General features: G+C 39.2%; 1 protein-coding gene and 1 long non-coding RNA gene across 9 annotated transcripts in view; one reads left to right on the top strand and one right to left on the bottom strand.

Annotated features, from left to right (window-relative positions):
• Positions 1-22,884, top strand: part of LOC106043101 (uncharacterized) — a 55,383-nt gene that overhangs the window by 3,673 nt on the left and 28,826 nt on the right. The gene's annotated exons all lie outside the window — the stretch shown is intronic.
• Positions 13,670-22,884, bottom strand: part of NFATC3 (nuclear factor of activated T cells 3) — a 74,862-nt gene continuing 65,647 nt past the window's right edge. For all 4 annotated transcript variants that reach the window (XM_067004368.1, XM_048078630.2, XM_048078629.2 and 1 more), the window contains one exon: positions 13,670-17,170. In XM_067004368.1, the coding sequence (XP_066860469.1) occupies positions 17,046-17,170 (125 nt within the window). In that variant the 3' untranslated portion in view covers positions 13,670-17,045. The remainder of the gene's footprint in view (positions 17,171-22,884) is intronic.

Genomic DNA, 22,884 nt, shown 5'->3' on the forward strand with positions numbered 1-22,884 from the left:
TTAAAAAGTATGCCAGGGTAAAATGAAGGAAAACTATTTCCATGCCACAGAGTAGCATTAAAATTTGACTTTCTTTGATGCATTGAAAGCTAGCACTAGCATGCGTGTCAGGAAGAGTAAAAGCTGTTCCTAACGTTTTTTATAGTATGTCACTGTTAGGGATGTGTCTTCCTAGGCCCAGGTGTGTACTGCCTTCAATGTGGAGGGCAGATAAACACAAAGACCAGCTGTGGGGAGGTAAAGGTGTGGTGTAACTGAACAGAAGCAAGAGGCAGGCTGCAGAAGGTGCTTCCTGTCTGTCGGCAGGGCAGGACAGACTCAGCCTCAACTCAAGTGTACCACTTGTTGCTACAGCTTAACCCACAGAGATCTTTAAATGTGCTCTGAAAGCATGGGCCTTGTTCCTGTTGGATTAAGTGTGTCTTTCTTCTGTTTGATGCAATGCAGTCCTTCAGCAATCAAAATTTTACTGTGAAAATCCACACACATTACATTTAATATTAATTCTAGCAAAAGCATTAAAATGACCTTGATGATTTTGCTCAGTTTTTACTTAGAGTGAAATAATCTATGTCTGATGAGTATAAAGTTGCAGGATCACTTAATGCTGCATGTTTTATGAGTGTTATTTACCTCTTAAATCCTTCTAAAATGACTCATCAAGTCAAGTACATCGTACCGGTGATGCAGTCTGGAGAGGAGGTTAAATGATGATCTGCAGGACGTAAGCGGACATGTCCTGAACAAGCAGTAAAAAGGTAGAATTATGCCTGTCTGTGCTCCTGTGAATAATAGACCATTTCTCTTGCTTGTAAGGAGGAGAAGTCTTGCAGCGATGGCAGCTTCCAGGTGTTCAGTGAAATGCAACTTCTGCATATCTTTAAGTTTAATCTCTTTTTGTTCAGTTAAAAGATATTGGCAACTGAGAGATTACAGTATGGTGATGTTTTCCTTAGAGTATTAACCTGATCTTACTGGGTAAGAAGTAAATCCCTGGAAAATAAGGGTTTCTGAATTTTCATATTATGGGAACAGTTTTGAGGCTGGTTTGGAAAAGAAAGTTGTATCACAGTGCCATGGGCCTAGACGCTGCTCTTGGCATCCTAGAGTCAGTTTGCTAACAAATGGAAATTCAGAATACAGTAAAGGCAAGATAGAGGGTTTCTCCCTATTCTGTTCATTGCACCAGGAGAGGATCCAATTGTTCTTTCTTAAATATAACAAGTTTGAGAAACAAGAATGCTGACTTGCAGCTGAAGTGGACCTCAAGACCTTTCAGTTACAGGGGAAGTTCAGTTTTGGCTCTTGTGGCTTTCAGAAGGTTTGCAATGACTAGACCAGTTTGGCTAGTGGTATAGAGATTAATATCACTCTTCTAAGGATTGAGAAGGTGGTATGATTTTCTGACCTGTTTTGAACAGGAAAGGCAGGTTGGAAATATGCTGAGGAGGCAGTCGGCGGTGTTAGCCGATGCTCTGGGTAGGATGGGCTGAGGTGGAGGCAAAGTGCATTACTGCTAAGAGGCTGTTCTTGGGATAATTCTGGACAGGCCAGAAATGGAGCAGGAAGGTGAGGAGACAAATTCATCAAAGCACTTGATAGGTGTAACTAATGTAGCTTTGAGCCAGGTACCTCTGGAACTGCTAGCTCTGGGTCTCAGCAGCACTGTTTATGTCAAAAAGCTGGACAGACAGGGAGGCAGTTACAGGACAGCAGCCATTCTGCTCGTGTTGGTGGTCTCATGACCTGTAGTCACAACAGACTATAAAATGGTGGACTCCGGGTGTTCGGAGACGATCTGAGACAAAGTGGGTGTAGATTGCTGGATACAATTACAGTTTGTTGGTTGCATGTCTGTTATTGAGCATAAAAGAAGGTTTAGCCTTTAGATATGGGATAGGAAACTAGATTTGGGATCTGAAGAAAGGGCCAGGGAATCACTTTGCTTGTGCCAACACCTGTTCTCATCCCTGTCAGACAAGGTTTACCTAGCAAGAGGGAGCGTTTAATATTTATATTGATGCCACTGTGAAAGCACATAGTTTTGCTCGAGGTATAATTACGGAGTTGGTAAAAAAAAAAAAAAAAAAAAAAAGACACCCTTGGATCTAAGCACCCCTGAATTTCTAATGCTGGCATTTGAGTCGGAAATTCCTTGGAAATACTACTACAATTAACGAGTAAGTTTTGAATTCTATTTAGCAAGCACAGCATGTCTCTTCAGAAATTCTTCTTGTTCCTGCCTATTGTTACTGATTTCAGAAATATTCAGCCTCATATTAGGTATAGGTATCAACTTTGTGAAGCACACAGGACAAACTTGACTGCTGTATAACAGACTATACCACTAAAAATCAAACTCTGTAAACTCTTTGTGTAAGAGGACTTACATTTTTTCCTGAATGCTCAAAACCACTGCCCTCCCCCACACACTTGAATGTTTTTCTCTATTGTTCAGTGTACCCAGGAAAAATAAGACTCTGTGGTTTATCATTCGTTTTTATTTTTTACACACAATAAACCATAGGGTGTTTTTGAATGTTCTTATTAGAAACACTCTGTCCTTAGTCCCCCAAATCAACTGGTGAGCACTGATACCAAAAAGATCAGCTTTTCAGTAATTTTGTGATGTAAGTAACAAATAGTGCTTTTCAGATGCATGTTGTTTAGTTGTTATTGTGAGTGAGTAGCTGTGCTATGTGGAAGGGTGACCAGTATGAGAATCTGCTTCGCTGGAAGGTGCAGTGTTAGAATACCAGTTATTCACTCTTCTCTCTTAAATGGGTTCTGCTGATATGCTGTAGAAATTATAGAAATTGGTTGCTGCCCTTCAATCACTTCAAGTCTGATTATGTTTACGACAAGGTGTTTTTCACAAATGATAAATGAAATCTTAGGACCTGGAACTTGACCTCTCTTCTTCCTCACCAGTGGTGAGGTTTGCAAGTAGTTGACATGAATGATTTGGATGACAGTCCAAACTACTCCCTGTCACTGGGGTAGCTTTTCAGTGCTGAAAGGAGTAAAGATGGTGGGTGTTTGTTTTGAAAAGAAAATGGAAGTGGCAGTTTATACCAAGGATAATATAATACAGTGCAAAAGGAAAGCTTTTGTTCTACCTTTGATGCTCGTGAGAAGCTCCTCAAATTGTGTTTGCAGAACTTCCTTGTGGCACAGCCTAGACTACATTTCAGATCTAAGGGTCTCATGTTTCTCTGACCTGTTCTTTGTATATTCCCTCTTTAGAATACGTCCCACTTCTGTGTGGTGGATGCTTGGTAACCTCTGCACAGCAAGCAGTTTTATATCAGGTTATCTGCTGCGTGATTTTCTTGAACCTTTCTCGGAAGGGATTGCGCAAGCAGTCTGGGCCAGCTTTCTGCCCAAAGCAAGAGACATCATGGCCCTGGTTTCTTCTGATATTCCCCACATCTGAGCTTCATTTGTAAAAGGAGCTCATCTAGTTTTCACTTTAGCAGTCTGGTATGCTTGAAGAATCACACTAACGTTTAGGTTAGTTACCTTTGTTTACATGCACATCAAGAGTTTGTTCACACAGTATATCAACACTGCATGAGATCGGTAACTTGTGATTTTTCTCAATTTCTTGAATTTTTCCCCCTGCATAAATTGACTTTCGTTTACAGGCACAAAGAAATAATTCTTAAAAAATGTTTTCTACATGAATACAGTAAATGCAGTCCATTTCAGACCAAATAGTCAAACCACACATGTAGCCTTTTGACTCAAATGTATTAAAGTATTGAAGATAATGTTCTCTTGATAATATTTCATGATGGGAAAACATTCCTCCCTTTCAAAAAGTGCCTTTGCATTTATCTTGCTGTAGCATTCACTAAAGGATTGCTAATGTGGAGCTTTATAAATAATCCTTTCTGCACTGCAGTAAGAGTAATTTAACGGGCATTTCTGGGAGGACATGCTGATGGGAAGATATTTATAAGAAGTATCAAGGGATGCCTGACAAACTGAGGTGCGTGGTTTGGCTTTTAAGTATTTCTTACCAGCTCCAAGCAGAGAGTGGGGTGTTGATGTTGGTGAGTACACAGTTTGCTGCTGTGCAGTGTGAGCACACTTTGTGCCCACTGTTCCCAGCCCACCCACCATGTTCTGAGAAGAGCTCAGCTCTTCAGCTCTTGTAAACACTGCTCCAGCTGTGTGAAACCAGCAGAGTGGCTACAGTAGTTGCTGGAAGGCCAACTGAGGCCAGGCTTAATTATGCAGATTTTTTTAGAGAAAATAATTTAAACGTTCCCAACGCTGAGCAAACAAGGATTTCCTCTTAACCCTATGAAAGCAGGAAACCCTATTCCTGAAGGACAAGTTTATTTTTTTTCCTTTCAGAATGGCTTCTCTTGCTGAAAGTCCTCACTGAATCACCAGTTGTACCTGGTGTCCAGCCCCTTTTGTCTCCTTTCTTAAAAAGGGAGGTTTCTCTATGCAAAATTCTGTACTAAGATGCTGTTGAGGTTCCTTTGGGCTCACTTTATTTTTTTTTTTTATTAGACCTGTATTGTGGCAAATCTTGGGATGCCAGGAATCCATTCTGAAAGATTTAATGTTGTCTTTCTTAAATGCACCTTCATGTGGTCTTTCCTCTAGTTGTGTACTTGTTTTTGTTCAAACAGCCAGTTGTGCAATACGGCCTTTCAGGTAGGGCCTCTTCTGGCAGGGCGAGACTGAGGACTTTCTCAGAAGTTATTTAGCAGGCCCCATGTTTGAGGCAGTTCTTTCGTGTGGTTTGGATGGTTCTGTAATGTTGCAGGAACAGCAGCAGGAACACTGAATTAATTGTTTATATATAAATTATTGATTTGTTTTAAATTAATGAAACTGACGAGAAGCACATGTTAAAAATTTCTAGGGTTCATCAACCACCATCTGTTACTTCAGTGAATTTGATGGTGGGACATAAATAAGGCATTAGATGAACCTGAGTATCTTTCGGTAACAGCAAAAAAAAAAAAAAAAGCTGAAAAAGATGACTGTAAACATGAAATAACAACAGCAACAGAATGGAGTGAGATAACACAAACAGCTCTAACTGCAGACATTACTGTCATTGTAGATTTATGCTGCAGATAATAGAAGTACTTGAATAGCCCTATCCTGCCCCCAGCTTAGTCATCCCCACGCTTTTGCTGCTTAGCAGCTTACTTCCCTTGTGAGTACAGGGAGGGCTGGGGACTTGTGGCCAGTGCCTCATCCTAACCTGTCTAATGCTGTCTCTTGGGTTAGGGTTCCTAACTGGCAGGATCTGCGTGTCACCAGTCGTTTTCTTCGTCTCCTGAGGGGAATCTGGTATGAATTCTCTATGTGGCATGGAAAGTGATTATCCTTTCATTAATACCTTAAATTTCCTCTAATTTTAGACTGACTTTAAATGGTGAATCTATCTAGGATGGGGAGGGACACCCTTGATAAAGCCGTGAGTGGTTTAAAAGTTTGAGTTACGGGAAAGGTTCATGATGAAACAGCTCATGATCAATATGCGGTATGCTGACAACTACTGAGACTGTAAAAGGTGTTCGTCATAACTGATAAGGCTCCAAAATGCTTTATATACATGACCTGAACTGTCAACCAAATATTGAGTTCTTGGAACTGGGGATCAGTACTTAAGAGATTTTATGTTATCTCAGTGGGACACAGAGGAAAATAACTTGATGGAATTCAAATGGTGATTGCTTGATGCTACTTAAGAATGCATTTACCTTAGTGGTCTGCACAAACTCAGATAATTATGTAGCACCTACCTGAGACTCATCGGTATTTCAGCTAGCTATGATATTTCTTCATGTGTTGACTTCCTGTGGTTACTATTAAACACTTGCTGCAATCTACCTTAGTGGTGGTTGTCTCCTTGGTGACTTAGATGCATTTTTTGCATGTATTTGAAATAACTGATAATGCAAAGTGTTTTAAAAACAAGCTAAGATACAGTGTTACTGAAAAATTAGCAAATCCTAAGACATCTTTGTCCATTTTACCAAAGCTTATTCAACACTGTGATGCTCTGTATCCTGTGAGCTTTGGGGTTCAAGTATGCTCCCAGCACAGAGCCTCCAGTATGGCCAGTAGTTACTGGAAGTTATTTCTGTGCCTGTGGCCCTTGTGCTGTCAGCTCTTCTCTGGGTAGTGCCGCTTGAATGGGAACGCACTTTGTTACTGTTAAGTAAGTGGGTGAAGTACTGGGGAACCAGGCCACTTGCTGAAGTCCTGAAGTCCCAGTTCATAGATTCACCGCATGTTAGGACAAGAGATGCCTTGCGAGAGACGCCTTGTTATCCAGATTACTTTATCTAGCCAGAGTTAAGTGTGATTTAGATTGTGAATACAGTGTTTAACCATAATGCTCAGAGCAAGCAGTTTGCTTTCTTTAAAAAGTCATAGGTGTAGAAATAAATAACAAACTAACCCCCATGTTTAGTCTAGTTGCATTTACACTAGGGGAGAAAGCTCTCAATTTGTGCATTAAGCATCTTGGCTCTTTCCCCATCTGAGAAGAGCTACTTAAGGACTTAGCCTTTGTTTTCCTCCTTTTTGGTGGGGTATCTTTATCTTTTACAGCCAATATTCTCTCTCAAGTCTTCTAGAGAGTTCATATCAGTTTAATCTCTCTTGCTGTCCCCCTGCTTCCACACCCTATTCTTGAGTAGGAGAGAGTTTGGCCTTCCTGTTAGTTAAAATAAAGACTCTTTCCCTTTCACAAGTATGTAAAATGTTGCTGTATCTTAAGCATCAGTTCTTTTATTAGACTGCTAGGTTTTCTATCTAATTCTCTCCTCTCTTTGATGGATAATGCTGCTTGCTGCAGAGCACTTTCACTGAGGCAGTATTCTGCCTCTGTCTGTACAGAGGAAACAGCACGCTGCAGTCATACAGCTTATTACTGTCTCTTGAGAGAGACCAGACGCTCACTACCACTCAGCAGTAGCACATTGCCAACCTTTTCCTAATTGTAGCTTCCTAACATTTTCTCTTTTTAAAAGCAAATCTCCACTGAACTGTTTTTTCTGTCCTGCTCAGCCCTGTAACTAAGCGTATGTGAGTGACTGCTGTGTTAGCAGTGGCACCAGAAATTCAGACTTCGCTCGCTTTCAGCTGGAGATCTGTCAGTTCATCTTCTGGGAAAGGTTATTTCCTACCACGGTGGGTTTTTTCAGGAAAAGGTGCAAGGCAGTCTGGTCCTTAGTTAAGGTTTATTAGAAGTAGCAGTAGCAATGGCTTTACTGGCAGAAGGGCATTAAAGAAGTTGCGAAGCTCCTGATCAGTCTTGCTTGACTCAGTGCAGGCAGGCCAAGGCTGTCTCCCTTGGTGACTTGTCTACACGTGATTTCATCTTCTATTGCTGCTTGCTTATGTTCATCTTGTGGGGGGTCATACTGTAAATAAAGTGACTCAAAATACACAAAAGGGGGGAAATCATTCAAACTGCATGTGATCCTAGCTTTATCTCTTGGGTGCAAACAGGAAGCTAAAGCTAGTGTGTGCTGTAAACTTCTCGCTTTGTGCCCAACGTCTGTGTCTTCATAAAGCTCATGAAGTATGACTTCGGCATGCGCTTCGTGACGACTCACACCTCATTTGCCAGGCAAAAGGGCTGCTGAAAATTCCTTGGAAGAAAAAAAAAGTTGTCTAATTGTTCATAAACTTTTTTCTTACCCCTGACTTTTCTTGTAGGGAATGAGAACAGCAGGTGTAAAGGTGAGATCTCTAAGTCGATTAAACATTATACCATCCCTTCCTCACCATCTGTGTTTTGTCTTTTTTTTTTTTAATAAAGGCAAAACCAAACAAAAAATCCTAAGTCCATATGCTGCTGACAGTAGAAAACTAGATTGTATCCATCCAAGTGGCAGCAATACCAAAGATTTGCTTGGTTATTTTAAACAAATGTGGAGCTTGAGAACAGCTCAAAAAGCATCTCAACAATGTGATTTTTTTTTTTTTAACATCATCCCTGAGCATTTTCTTAATGCACAATATCCAGTTCTGATCTGCTTCCTTGGGCCCATCTGCAGCAGGTCTTTACTGCCTGCAAAATGGCCTTCTGTGCTGCATCAGCTACTCAGTTGGATTTGGGGTGAAAGAAACACAATGCTGCTTAAGAACTACCTTACAGAGTGGAAAGATAGAAGTGTAATGTCCTTTCTCATTTTCACTACTTTGTTTATGAAAGACTTAGTCACTGTTTAAATATTTAATGTCACCCGCTATTGTACTGTATTTAGACTGGGTCCCTCCAACCAAATGGATTTTTTGTTACAATTCATAGGATTCCATTTTATCCATCCAGCCTGAATGTTGTTGGAACTGCTAGGGGTTCACGGATTGCTGGAAAAAATCTTGAGCATAGTGTAATGCATGTGCAAGTGACACATAGCGAGGAAGGCATGGTCCCTGCACGGGGATCCAGGAGGGAGGGCAAAAATGGCACAGAAAAACAACAGTAAACATTAGAACTCGCCCTGCTTGGCCAGTGATATGTTTAACTCTTGCTTATCTAAGGGCTGTTTTATACAGCTTACATGCTATCTAAAAAGAATTGCTGAGACCTTTGTGAGAGGTTTTTCTGTCCTCTGTTGTAAAGCAGAAGTTGACATTAACCTTCTGTAGCAGTGGAAGACTGCAATTGGAAACAGACCTGTTCAGTAACCAAAATCCTGCCCCCCCCCCTTTTTTGGGGGGTGGTGTGTGTGTGTGTGTTTTGTGTTCTTCTTTCTAGCTTAGGAAACCTCATTGATCCCCAGTGTCATTTCAGCAGCTGGATTAGTTCCACAGGGTTTCAGCTCAGTCAATCGGCATTTTAGACTCTCAGTGAAACTCTGCTGACAGCCACAAAATGTATGTCTCTGTCTCTGCAAACCACGATGTCATTCAGCCCAGTACTTGGCCAGTGTTGGATTGGTTGTTTCCTTCATTGTTTGCGCAACTTTTCCATTATAACTTCTGTCAGTGGTGAGGTCAGATGGCAGTGATGACTTTCTTGGGATAACTTCTTTTTTCCCTCATATCCTTAGAAAAAATAATCCCATAGTAGCACTTAATTCAGTTTCAGAATTGCCTTATTTGTCCTATTGGCTTGATGACTTGCACTCCTCATCCAGCTACTGTGACCACAGCCCTGCGAATGCCACAGGGTAAGCAATATGAGCACTCAGACACTGACAATAAAGTATGCTGAGTACATGTTGAATTAATGCCAATTTGGAAATCTGCAAAAATGACGTGAACTGAAATTGTTTCAGATTTGTAAATAGTTGCACCTTAGTTATAATGCATTTTTAAAAATGCCAGACCTTAATACAAAAACGTAATTCATGAAATCATAGAAAACTAGGGCTTTGGAGCAGGCTGTGCAGCAGCTTTGAAGGCACTTGTTCAAATGTCAAAAGACTGGAAAAATCTGTTCTTACATCATACTCACAGAATTTTCCTACTTGAAAACAGTGACATACTTCTAGAAGTTTGTCTTGTCTTTTTCCAACACACTGTGAGAGAGACTTGGCTGGCAAAACCACCGAGGAGCTCATGAAATATTTACAAACAGATCCCTTTATTGCAGCAAGGAAAAACTTTTGATGCATGTAAGAAAACTGGAATAACACTCAGCTGTAATGTTGTATATGTTTCTTACAGTATTGCTGCCAGCTTGGCAGAGAGAATCAATCGTGTTTTGTATGAAGCTATATTAAATTTAGGAAGGGTACCCTCACCCTTCATGTCTTGTCCTGAAGAATGCTCAATACCAGATTAAATCCTCAAAGAAGCAGATCGTGGTGTTGATGCCAGTGCCATGGCAGCTTCACTCTTGCTGCTTGCACAAGAACCAGAATGTGGAGGAACTTTCCAAGTCACCACTCACTTTTCATTCCACTGACACAAGAACTTCTAAAAGTATATTGCCCCCATTCCCTCCTGCTTATTTCATGTGATACCACCGATTATCCAGTGCTGTGTGCCCAAACAATATTTTCTTGAATGTCCGAGTCCCCTTTAGGTGCAGAAGACCGTAGTCTATCACTTTTCTTTGAAAATGTTGACATGTTGATCAAAAATCACAGAAAAGAACAAGCTGACAGTAGCTTTTTTCTTCTGTTAGAGGTGAGATTAGGAAGGAGTTTGAGTGGGTGGGAGGATGGAACTGGAACTGCATTGATAATGCAACAAAACTCCAGTCTGACTGGGGGGGGGAGGGGGAACAACGGACAGACAGACACCCACCATCCCACAGCAAACAGCATCTAGGGTACAAATACTCATTGCCAATTAGTTTTACTATGAAGTACTGCCAGAAAGTTATCTGTTGGCACTGAACTTCTTCATGCAAGGGGCAAGGACCACTCTGACCAGAATCGCTCTTGATTTTCAGACTGTCTTGCCTGTACCTTTTTCAGGCCCTTTAGCCCATGCCCCCCACCCTATTACCCAGAGAATCAAATCAGTCTGTCTAATCTTCAGACATGCTCCATGCTGTTGGGTCTGGAAGAAATCAAAAAGATGTACTTTGTATCTTGTCATTGATTCCCTTTTACCTTTATGGATAATGCAGCTCCTGCATACAGAAATGGTTATCACCAATATACTTGTCTTTTTGATCTGCTCTGTCACAATGAATCTTTCTGTAAGACAATGGCAAGAATGGCTTTTGAAATAAATCTGCAAGGGCTGAAGCCTTGGGCTTCAAATCACAGATCTGAGAAAGATCTATGTGTGTTTTCCAGCTGTTACTAAAACAACTTTTAACAAGATTGGACTGGATAACTGATGGTCTTGCACCAAAATACGGCCTTGTGAAAAACAAATGGCAACTCTAAGATTTTTTTTATGCTCTTTGCTTATTTGTACACCCAGAGTTTGATCATTTTCTTCTTCAATGCTTGTGTTTTATGATTGCCATATATATGTAGTTGGGTTTCTGAGAGATGTTCAAAGTGTTTGTTTATCAAAGGTTTAACACTTTCTGCAATGTATTAAAGGGTCAGGACTAAATTAACCTAAGGCAGCCAAAAAAAAAAAAAAAGAAAAAAGGTCTACTTCAATAGGATTTTGCTTGGTCTGGTTGTTGTTTTGTTTCTGTATGTGTTTTTGCTTCAGTTGCATTGCATCTTCAGGAGATGCTTCAGTGAGAGCTGAAAAGACGGGAGGTGCACATGCTTAGCATTTAGCATGGCTTCCTAACAGGCACAGACAGCTAGAAGGGGCTTCTGTTTGAGGTGTGAGCTATTTAAGTTTTCTTGTAACAACTTATGCATTTCTTTCTGAGAGGAAAAATTCTGGATGAGTATGCATCAATTGCACCAACATCTAATTTTTTTTTTAAATGAATGAAAATGTCAAGTGAGGTATCAGAGCCCATTTTTGTAGGGGAAGCGTCTTTGCAATGGGAGCAAGCAGAGACCACAAACACTCTTCCAGCTGTTACCAGCAGATGACATAACAATGACAGTAGGGAAGAGATAAGCGCTTTTGTTTTGAGTTTCCAAATAGTATTTCAAGATAGTAAACAAATTTTAAAAAATAAATACAAAACAAAAAAAAGAGCAACTTTCCCTCATCCCTAAATCTGTGGAAACATCAGGGAGAACTTTGCCCTAGCTGTAACGTGACTGTGTAAAGCTTGACTTTTCTACATCCATCTTTTGTATAATAAAATTCATGGTACATACAACTCTTCACAAAGCAGCTATCCTGTTTTTCTTGCTCCTGCGTCATTTATGATTGTATGTTACAGGCTGGTTGATTACAAAACACACACACACCCCTTTATGTGTAGCAGATGTTACTGATATCAAGAAGTTATTATAAAGTAATTCTTTTTCTTAGATGCTCCCAGCAAATGACGATGCTTTTTGTGTAAAGGACTGATAAAACTTGCTCTTCTTAACAGGCAGAATGAGGTTCAATGTCAATTTTAATTACCATAGATTCATGCAAATCTATATATGAATTTAAATCCTTTTTCTTTTCCATGGTGAACTAAATGCACTTCTAGGGGCCTTTCAAGTATCTTAATACTTTAATCACTACAGCAGTGGCTACTTCCTGATTATTTTTGTCAATTAATAAAAGCCAAGGGGGGGGGGGGAGGGGGGGAGATGGCAAGGGAGAATATGTGGAAAATGATCTCAACCCTCACCTAACTCATTACAGCGGGGTAAGTGCTGGATTCAGAGTACACTTGTATTTGAATTGGGCTGGGAGAGATGGCATGGACAGGGCCAGAAGCTGGGAAACAGCAGCAGATAGCAGAAGTATTGCTGTGGAGTATTGAAAGGAAATTAAGAGAACTGAGACTTTTGCCAGCACTTCATCTCTTCTAAAGGCACTGACTTTAACAGGATATTTTCTTCTTTGCTTGCCTGAAATCACAAAGCGGTGTTTTACGAGTTAGAAGTGATGTTTTCACAAGGCCTAGAGTAAGGTCCAACTACCTCTGCTCTGCACCACAACAGATGGGGGTGTCAGCATGGGTGCTTGGGGTCAGCCATGCTCGGCTTTAAATGCCTTGGCTGGAACGCAAAGCCTATCAGCTTTCAGATCCTATCAATCTTCGTGAATCAGCCTTCAGCTTACTTGCATCTGAAAGGCTTGAATTGGCAGTAAAGCATATACAATTATACAATCAATCCATGGATTATTACTAGTGTTGTTGGCATATGCTAATTATATCCTGGGTAATCATACTAAAAAACTTGTGGAGCAGTTTTGAAAAACCATGTATATATTTAGTAAAACTCAGGTATAATGACTTTGCATTCAGTTCCTGGCACTGTAGCCACCCCTTTCTGTTATATTTATAGATTAAAAACCATCGGTGAAGGTAATTGCTCAGGACAAGCACTGTAAATAAGAGGCTAATCCTAAACTGGTCTATGTTCTCACTGTGCAATGTGAGCATGAGATCACGGTGATCTCCGCTCCGTTTCACTCTGGGGCAGGTGTGCATTGCTAGGCAAAGGCCAGACCTTTGCTTCAGCATTGAAACTGGAACGCTTGCATGCCTCAGTACACCTAAGTATGCAAGCGGGATCCCACGGATGAACAAAAGACCCTGTGGCCAAACTGAAAGGGAGATAAATAAATAAATCTTTTCAGTAGCACTAGTACCACTGAGATGGGATGTAGTTTTTAGGGCCTGAATCTGCCGTTGCCAAAGGCATTTCCCTCAGTACTGCCTGATTAGCCGATCTTGGGTTAAAAAAAATAATTCAGACTGTAGGAATTTTAAATCTGTTTTTGAAACAGTTTAACTCACCTGTGATAATATCCTTTCAGGGATGGAGATTACTGTTTATAATGCTGTTCCTGAATATTTTCTGGAATAATTTCTGAAAATACTCCTATGACAGCCTAACTGAAACAATCAGCTTTGCAAGCAAGAAATCACCAGTTATTGTGCCAAGTGAAACTGTCAGAGCTGCCCATCGCCCACCCACTATGTACAGGCTCACTGTTCCTGCGGCTAGGCTGAGCCCCACGTGCTTACTGCGTTGGTTCAAACCCATCGCTCTTCTAAGGAGGAATATTAAATGTCCCTCGTGTTATATGTCATGATGGAGTGCAGCTGTCACCGCTGCATCACAACTAGGGATTTTCTTCCCACCCTGCAGTCAGAAATGCATTTTAAATGAATGACAACGCATTTGCGTTCTTTTTATTTATTTCAACACTATGATTTAAGAGCCTAAATGCAAGTTCTTCCCTTTTATTTCTGCAAGTAGCACTGCAATCATAACTTACAAAAATGTTTAAAATACAAAATGTACATGAAATTACAATACAAGGCTCTGTAAACATCTAGAACTTAATCTTTATTGTCCCATATTTTTAAATATAAAACTTCAATTTGAATGATTTCCGAACCTCAAGGAATGACATCCATTCTGAGTATCAAAAATAGAGTTTCAAAGCTTTGTATCAGAACAAAACAGTCATGTTCTTTTCATTCTTTGGTTAAAAAGGATGGCAGTTCCACTGACAACATGAAAGTTTCACTACAGAAATTGAGATTGCTAGTTTATGTTAATTTCAGTAATAAAACTCCCTCCCTCCCTCATGGATTAATTTATTGTCCCATAAGCTTTTGTTTTCAACGTTGATCTTTTCTGACCTTCCTTATAGAAAAGCTACCTCATCATTAAGGCTTTCCTTCAGGACAATCTAAATTAGTAAAAGTTTTGGAAGAGGTCTCAGGAAGAAGAAAGGACTTAAGGGCCAGAAAGTGGATGCCAACAAAATATCAACAGTTGCCGGGTTCTGCTGTTTAATTAAATTTGCATAGTCCAATAGAGATTGTGTGCTTTTTATATCACTAAAATTATACAAGATTAACAGTCTTTACCTACATTATCACACAAGCTAAAATAAAATTAAGACCCTTGTATTGAAGCTTTTACAAGGCAAATACAAAACTGCTTTAGTATCCAAAGCTATATATTTTTTTAATTTCATTTTTAAATAGGAAAGCATCTCTATGTCTACAGGCATCAAGGTATTCAAAGGCATCAGAAAATTTAGTGCATAGCAACTCTGGATTGTTTGGGCTCCTATATTTTAGGTACAGTATGAATTCCAGCTACTTACTTGGAGAACTTGCAAGGAGAGTCTGTACCAGTAGGATAAAGGAGCATAAATCCCATACAGTATGAAAAGCTTTTAAGTTAGAATTTTCCTACAAATGATGCTTAATGCAAAAGACCCAATAAATGGATGAAAACTGGAACATGCCTTGCCACCAGCACGCAGTCTGAAGACAATTACATAGCTTACAGTGTTGTTTTTTTTTTTTTTTTTTTTTAAATGTTGAAAACATAAGTAGATGCATTTCTGAGCATGTCAACCCTTTTCTAGGATTTTTAATGTAAATGAGTAGAGGACAGAGTAAAGCACCATTGCTGAGGGACAGTTGTAATACCACACTTTTCAGATTACAGCCATGCCGATCTTTTACTTTAAATCTAAAGATTTGCACCATTGAACAATACATTCACAAAAAGGATGCTTAGATTCCCAGCATGTACGCAGCGTCCTTGCGTTGTTTGAAATAACTATGGAGTGTTGAGATAGTAGCTTCAGGCTGCACTCTTAAAAGGAAGCAATTGATAAAGAGTTTAATTTCACCTGCTTAACGTATGGACTTTGAAAAAGTACATGATTCAGCTGTTACAAAGATGCAGTTGTAACTACTTTAATGCTAGAGCTGGGGTGCTGACTTAAATTTAGGAGTACTGGTTTGCCTGCAAAAGGCTGAATGTAAAGTCTTCCCCTGTGATTGTCTGCCAAAATGCAACATCAGGAATCTGAATTTACTCTTAGAGGTATTATAATTCAGTAATGAAGTCCACTTTAAGACTTACGTTTTACTGTAATTTTAAGAGCCTAGAATAATTTTCTACAGGACAGAGGCACGTCCTCCATGTGTGTTTAGCTGTTAACATGTCCATAATTGTCTGAACGCTTCAGTGCAACTACGCTTTCAGTATTTCAAAATTTTTGAGTGTGTTCTCTTTTCATGGCTTACCCAAATAAGGAACTAAAACTAACATCTTAAATATACTGAACCTCAGATGCTTCTCATCTTATTTGGCTGTGATTGTTGTACCCTGTATTTTCCATATCAGAAAGCTATGTAAACTACCATTTCTTGTGGGGGAGGGAAACATTTGTGACCTAAGCAGGCAGTTTCAGATCCTCTCCTAGGTTTCTAATCATAGAGGCCTGAGACTTTTAATAACCATGTAAACAGATTGCTTCAGATGTATCAGGTTATGTGGGCAAGGGAAATGCATCCTTTGAGCACAGCAGTTTACTGCTGCCATGAATCTTGTGCATTTCTTTGGTAGCTTCTGCTTTACACATTTACAACTAAATGTGGGCAAATTATACTACCTAATCGCTAATTCACATGAAATTGCTTTTTAGCAGGCTGAAGTTTATAAACAAAGGAACTGTAATTGTCATCTCCTTAGGACTTCAAAGTGGCATGGTCAGGCATACAGCACATAAAAGATACAGATGTGATCAAATGATTTATTGCATGGAAAACTTGAATGCCACTGAATTGGTGACTTCAAAACCATATTCTGCAGGGTTAATAGGAACACCTGGATCCTCAGCAAATACTAAAATTTCTCCTGTATCTAACATGGCTTTGATGTTGCTGTTCTTTAATCTAAAACCCTACTTCTCAAATTTGATTACAAATGTAACTTTCTAAGAAAAAGCTATTTCAAGAAGGAGCCTGTGCTAATAAAGTACAGGAAGATTATCCACAAAGTTATAAAAGTTAAATTTTTGGAATGTCATTTCTATCCCAACACTTTCATGATGGAATGGTCTTTTTGCAGCCTATCAAGTAACATTTTAAGTTTATAAACAAGTGCAGATCTATATTTGGCTTTGCTTCCTATGAATCTAAGAAAGAAAACACTACAGTATTTGTATACACAATGGCTTCCATGGCATTGGCTTCAGATGACAGGTATGATCTGCCACTGGAAGATCATATTAAAAAATAATAATAATAAAATTAAACAATATAAGCTTAAAGGCTTTCCAAAATGACCAAAAGGTGTTAACAAATCATCAATTACAAACTATACTATCTCTAAGGGAAAGCAGCACACTGAAGATGTGTATTAAATCTTTTTCCACATTCAGTACTGTGAATATTATAAGAGCAAACTAACATCTCCACACATTTGAAGCACTTACAATATAAAAGTATTCTATTTAAATGCAAAAAGCAAAGCTTGTTTGTAACGTTAAAACAGTTTAAGTATCTGGTGTAGATTCCACATGTCCATTTTAAGAAGTCTCTTTACAGCATCTGAGGAACTATAAATGCTCTGTCTCTACATCAAAAACGTAACCCACTAACAGGGCTTTGCAAGGATCCACTGTTCCAGTTCATAAAGGCCACAGAGTTGGAAGCACAGTAAGTCTAAAGAGGAAGAGGGTGAAGAAGTATTCAGAGAGACTGTGAAGTTTTCATGGATGTTGAGTTGTAAGCTTATCTGTTACTGGATTCCGTCAGATATTCTCGTCTCCAGAGATCCAGGGCATGTACGTGGAGACTGGGTGGCCACTGTTGTTCCATGTGACACTGAGATCTGTGACATATCTCTTCCTATGATCTCATTTACTACAAAAAAAAAAGAACAGAGAAGTGGCTGTTTTTATGCTTTCCAAAATGCTGAACTCATCAATCAATCTCTTTTAAATCAAAATATTGCAGTGCTAAGCCTTGGTGCAGTAAAGTAGCAGAGGATGAATGAGAGAACTTCAGTAACAGTTAAACAAGAAGAAAAAGCCCTAGCTTCTCGTATTACACTCTGTACTTACCATAAACATGTCAGGAAATCTCTAAAACTTCTGAAGAAAATAAGCAAATGCATATTCATGAAAACAAGGTCACCATCAGCCACAGCATAGGTCAGTTCAGTACAAATTCCCCCACAGAAGTCTGAGATCAAAAGTGTTACAGGCAAAATAAATAACTCCAGGCTCTCTCAAGCTACTTACAGAACTTCCTCAGAACTTGGATTTGGGTTAATAGAATGTGTTTTGTTTTGTTTTTAAATACTACAAACCTATTTAATTGGCCAGTCTTCTTAATCGTATTCAATATTCTTATTCAGTATTCTTATGTTTCTAACATTTCAGTAACAAAATCTTCCTTAGTCATCAGTCAGCTTTTCTACAGTCAAGAATTAAGATCGACTAATATGCAGCTCAATTCTGTGTGTGTGTGTCACAGTATGTGTGGAGTATCTCTTATTCAGCAAGATTTTGAATATGCCAAATGACAGTAGTAGAAGAAAAGCCCCTGTTGTGAATTTGTTTGGATGTTCTATAAGCATGCACAGAATGGGATCCTTTTGTTGAATAAGGACCACTCCTCGTGTAACTAAGAGACTGTTCTTTTGCTAGTAAATTGCTTTCATTAAAAAGCTTAACATATTGTGAATGCTCTGCAGTATGTGGAATGTGTACGGAATCCAGCTCCTGTAGACAGGCCCTGTCTGTGTGCTTTACGCAGGAAAGCTTTAAGAACACCTTATGTCATGTACCCATATGTAATCACGGAGGAGGTGTTTGTTATCTAACAGTCGATCAATGACAATGGTATTCTCTTGCATGAGTGCAAGGACAGTTTGTTTAAAAATACACACTATGGTAGCCCAAAGGTTAAAATAGTCCAGATGACCTATGTACTAACAAAATCCCTTGAGCACTGCAAGACTGCAATTTGCTAAGCTTAAAAAAAAATTTTGTTCAAAGAACTTTAACTGGCTCTATGCCACTGAAAATTGTGTGACTGCAGGTAGGATGCTTTTCCAAATATTTTTTATTTTATCAAAATAATGCATAAGTAAACAGCTGTTAAAAAACAAGATTTTTTTTTTTCCTTTTTTTTTTTTCTAAGCAGAATTCAGATTTTTGAATAAGTACTGTGCTCCCTCAGTTTCTGTCAGGGTACTCACTAGCTTGCTCTGTGGGACCGCTAACAATTATCTGCTGCATGCTGCTGAACAGGTTGCTTTGTGCAAATCCAGCACTGCAGCTATTCAGTACTATTAAAACTTTGATGAGTGGTGCAATAAAAAGCAACATAGCTACATCCCGTTTTTGTTTTGAAAGTATTAGACTCTTACTTCCTTTACGTTTTGATAGATTTTAGATATATATATCTGTAGTAGGCAACAGCACATCAAACTGGTCTATACTGTTCAACATTTTGCAGTTCCCATATGCAAAGGTGTTTACTAAATGAATAGCACATTGCCATGTGGCATTACGTTTTCCTTAAATCCCACTGTATCATGAAAACAATAGCTGGTCATGTGATGTTTTATTTGCCAAGGTTCTGCATAATTCATTAGGTAGAGTATTAAAGTTACAGGTTAGTTTGTAGTGTTTTTTTGTTTTGTTTTTAATCTCAGTGTGGTATCTCTGTTACACTTGGTATTTTGGTGTTACAGAACTTTTTTTTGGCAACATTTTTAGCCTGTGACCAATAGAGATTTATCTGCAGGCAACAAATGGCCAGGGGAAGCACACTCCAGAAGTCTGTAGGTTGCTTTACGTTATGTACAGATGATGGCAGAAATGCTTCAAAGAAAGTGCAGACTGCAGAAGTCAGCAGCCAAGATCAAAGTGCGCTAACCCACAGCACGGCAGCCTGGCTGCTGAGTTGGAGACACGGGGACAAGGCTGTTCCATGAGTCCTCTGATAATGTGCTTGTAAGGGGACAGTGGGGAGCCCCGATCCAGTGTAGGAAAACCCTACCATTGCAAAGAAGTCATGTTGAACCAAGCAGCCTTGAAGCCCTTTGGAGTAGCTCAGGAAGAGATGTACCACCCAGCTTTAAGGCAGCGGTTAATGAGATGCCTGGATATATCAAAATTGGTAAACACTTGGCTTTCTATGAAGGACAGCCTGTATTTACCAGCATTATCAAAATTAACTTCTCTTTCTGACAGTGCGATGGTAGAAATTGAGAAAGTTTAAAACGTAAATTGTGTAATTGGTAAGAAGAGTAAAAGACTGCAGAGAAATATGAGACTGAATGTAAAAATCATATGGTGCTTTCCCCTTTGTATTTATTTGTGATTGAGAAAATTAATATTAAAGACTAAATTAGAAATCCACAAGTTAGGATTTGAATGTGTGACCTTCCTCCATACAGGGTCAATATTACCATAGAACATTTACTGCTCTGTGATTAAAACTGAAGACTTAATTCAGGAACATAAACACAGATTTTCTGTAATGTTGGCTCGTTCTTACATGACAAATTGGGAGAGGAAGTCTAGTTCAACAGTCTGAGACTGGCCAGAGCTCAGGGTATACTGACAGTGCTTTATAACAGAAAGAAAACTTCTTTCTATACTTGTGGCAAAATGCTTTATCCCACCTTTTCTATTTTCAACTATGGGCTGTAGGGGTCATGCTGTTCTTGAAATATGGCTAGAAAGATTTCATATACCTTTTACTTAACTGCAAAAGCTATTCAATCAGCAAACAGAAACCGGGAAACCAAGATATATTATTCTTTTTAAATACATGCACACATTTTTTTCATAAAACTTCCTTCCTTCCTTCAACATAAGTTTACTGGGGAAGTCTGCAAAGCCTACTCAGGATCGAGCAATACTGATCTTGGGTATGCTGTTAAGGTTCTATGGTATGGCAGGTTTATTCCTGTAGTGTAGCTTATAGCTCTGCTCCTGTTTTGAGGTGAGCCAATTTCATGAGTCCTAAGATGGAAGGGAATAGGACCGTGACTCTTTCAACTTACTACTTTTTTTTTTTAAATTTCCATAGTAAAACTCTTGCCAGTTTGGTATGTTCATGCCAGGTGATTTGACTACTAATCCCACACCCCAGACCTCTACTTCCAAAAGAATCAGAGATATTTTACATGCAAATAATTAGAGATCTAGCCAGTATTTAGTACTCAGTATGTACTGATGACCTAAACTTGTTTTTACATGATCAATGTCAATTGCATGGGTAACATCAAAAGTGTTATCAGATGATTTATGTGCTAACAATTGAGGTTGCTTATCTTTTAATAATGACTAGATCAGATCAAAAATGAGAGCAGTGGCACACACTACAATCTGTGTAGAAATATGGCAAGTTCTTCCACTACAAAAGCAGTAACTGCATTCTGAAAGCTTGACTGTCAAATATGGCGAGGCTCAAAATGCAAAACAGGTATTTTAAATCAAGCTGTTAAATGGAAATTATTTTAATAACTTTCCAGGGTCTATTTCATTCACTTCTTTGGCAGTTATCCCAGACTTCAGAATTCTAGCTGTTACTTTATTTGCAATAATTTTATCCTTTTCTTTCCCACTATCTATACATAGTTTAAACTGGCTGGCAGATTTATACTGATAGTTAAAAATAGATGGTGCAGAACCGAATTTAGCATGGTGAGAAAAAACCTTCTGCTACAGACCGATTAGATTGGACCTGTAAATACCGGTAAGATTGTAATGTATTGCAAAGGTTCCCCACTTCCGGCTCCCTGTGCTGCATCTAAAAAGTCTGAAAGTCATCTGGAGGCTCAGCCCCTATAACCTTTCAAAAAAAATAAGCAGCATACTAACACTCATACCAGTGGAACAGAGTAGAAGATAACCAGCTCTGACTTTGGGGTTTGCTGTCAAGCTTGTAAAATAAGAGCAACCACACATTCTGTTTTCCTGGTTTGTTCCCACTGTTTTGATTTCACAGTGTTCTGTTTGCTTTTTTAAGTCCCTGCTGACTACACGCATGAAAGACAGCTGAGCCACTGAGCTTGATATAAAAACCGGACCACAACTCTTTGGAAGCTCTTTCCCTGCTCCCCGCTTGCCATCCCCTTAACTTTTAGTCAGAGGACTTCGCCTCTCGCTCCCTGAAGACTTACACTGGGACAGCTGATAAAGCTATTGCTCCAGCTGCTAGCTGCATGAACAGCCAGACTGTTCGTGAAGATTCCTTAAACTGTTGCAATTTGCAATCCAGAGTTTTAAAATAAACTAGAATTGGGTCGAACAGCTCAGCCATTTGTGCCGTGAGTGACACACACAGCTATGAGTTGTAATCTTGTCAGCTGTTCCAATGGAGACGTGTCCTGTGTACCGTATGGACCAACTTCCTGGGAGAAATTCTCACCTACGAAGAGTTATCTGCAGTAGCTGCTTTGAACAGAACAGGGTTCTTGTGTTATGAAACATCACATCATAAGAGCTGGTGACTTCTAAAATTAGGTTGTGTTTTTTGATAAATAAATAACAACAACAACAAAAAAAAAACAGCTTTAAGAATTTGCAGTAACAAGTTCTAAAAAGGAACTGATGCTTTGATATATTTGTATAGTCTGTTTTTTCCTCCTGTTTTATTTGTTTCATCAATTCTACAATGTCACCTTTTCAGTGTGAGACTGAGCCATAATTTGTGAGTCATCTTGCATACGTCTACCATCTTACTACATATTTCATATTGGAATAAAAGCACACTTAAATGTAGTGTAAACTCTGAGATAGGTGTTTGAAGTTCTAACATCAGAAGTGAAGGTGTTTTCTTTTTAAATGAAATGTCAATCCAGAACTAGCATCCTCCTAATTTGGTCTATACCTCATTCCCCCAGTTTCTGTGAATGCTAAGAACCACATATTTTGTACAGGAACACAGAAAAACATAAGTCATTCCTGAACCCTAAAGGCCATTCCAGTAATAACGAAGTGACCTCCTTTACCTTGCAGGAAGCTGGTAATCTATAATCAGCATGGTAATCTACTATCAGTCCTTTCTACAGGTCTCTGTAATAAGCAGTTGCCAAGCATTTTAGGTTTTCATAGGTCAAAAATACTACCTGAAAACCTCTAAGGAGGACTATCAGGAAACCAGTTCACATCACAAACTAGGTATGTAATGGGCAATAGCAGAGACAGAGAGAAAAGTAGGGAAAAAAACATCATGACGCTTCTACCAGGCTTCAAAACGTGCTTGGCTGAGGGAATTCTTAAGACAGTATCTTTTGTGCTGAACAGTCCAATCTGGATTTTTCTCACAGGGGTCTTTTGGGTCTGTGCAAAATTCTGGCATCCGCAACACTGTGAGGCAGTAAATTCCAAAGGTTAACTACATGTAGCCATATCAGTGGTTTTTATTTGTATCGGTCCATTATTTCACTTGCTGGACACTTTCTTTTCATTTGCTTTCCCAGTAAGTTTTTTTTGTTTGTTAGCTTTTCCAAGCTACCCATTCATTTTTAACATCTTCCCAACATTCATTTTCCTGGCTGGAGAGAGCTTCTGATTCAACGGAACTTCTGTTCCAAATCTTTGAGCTTGCTG

Source organism: Anser cygnoides, chromosome 12, assembly GCF_040182565.1.
Source record: "Anser cygnoides isolate HZ-2024a breed goose chromosome 12, Taihu_goose_T2T_genome, whole genome shotgun sequence".
NCBI lineage: Eukaryota > Metazoa > Chordata > Aves > Anseriformes > Anatidae > Anser > Anser cygnoides.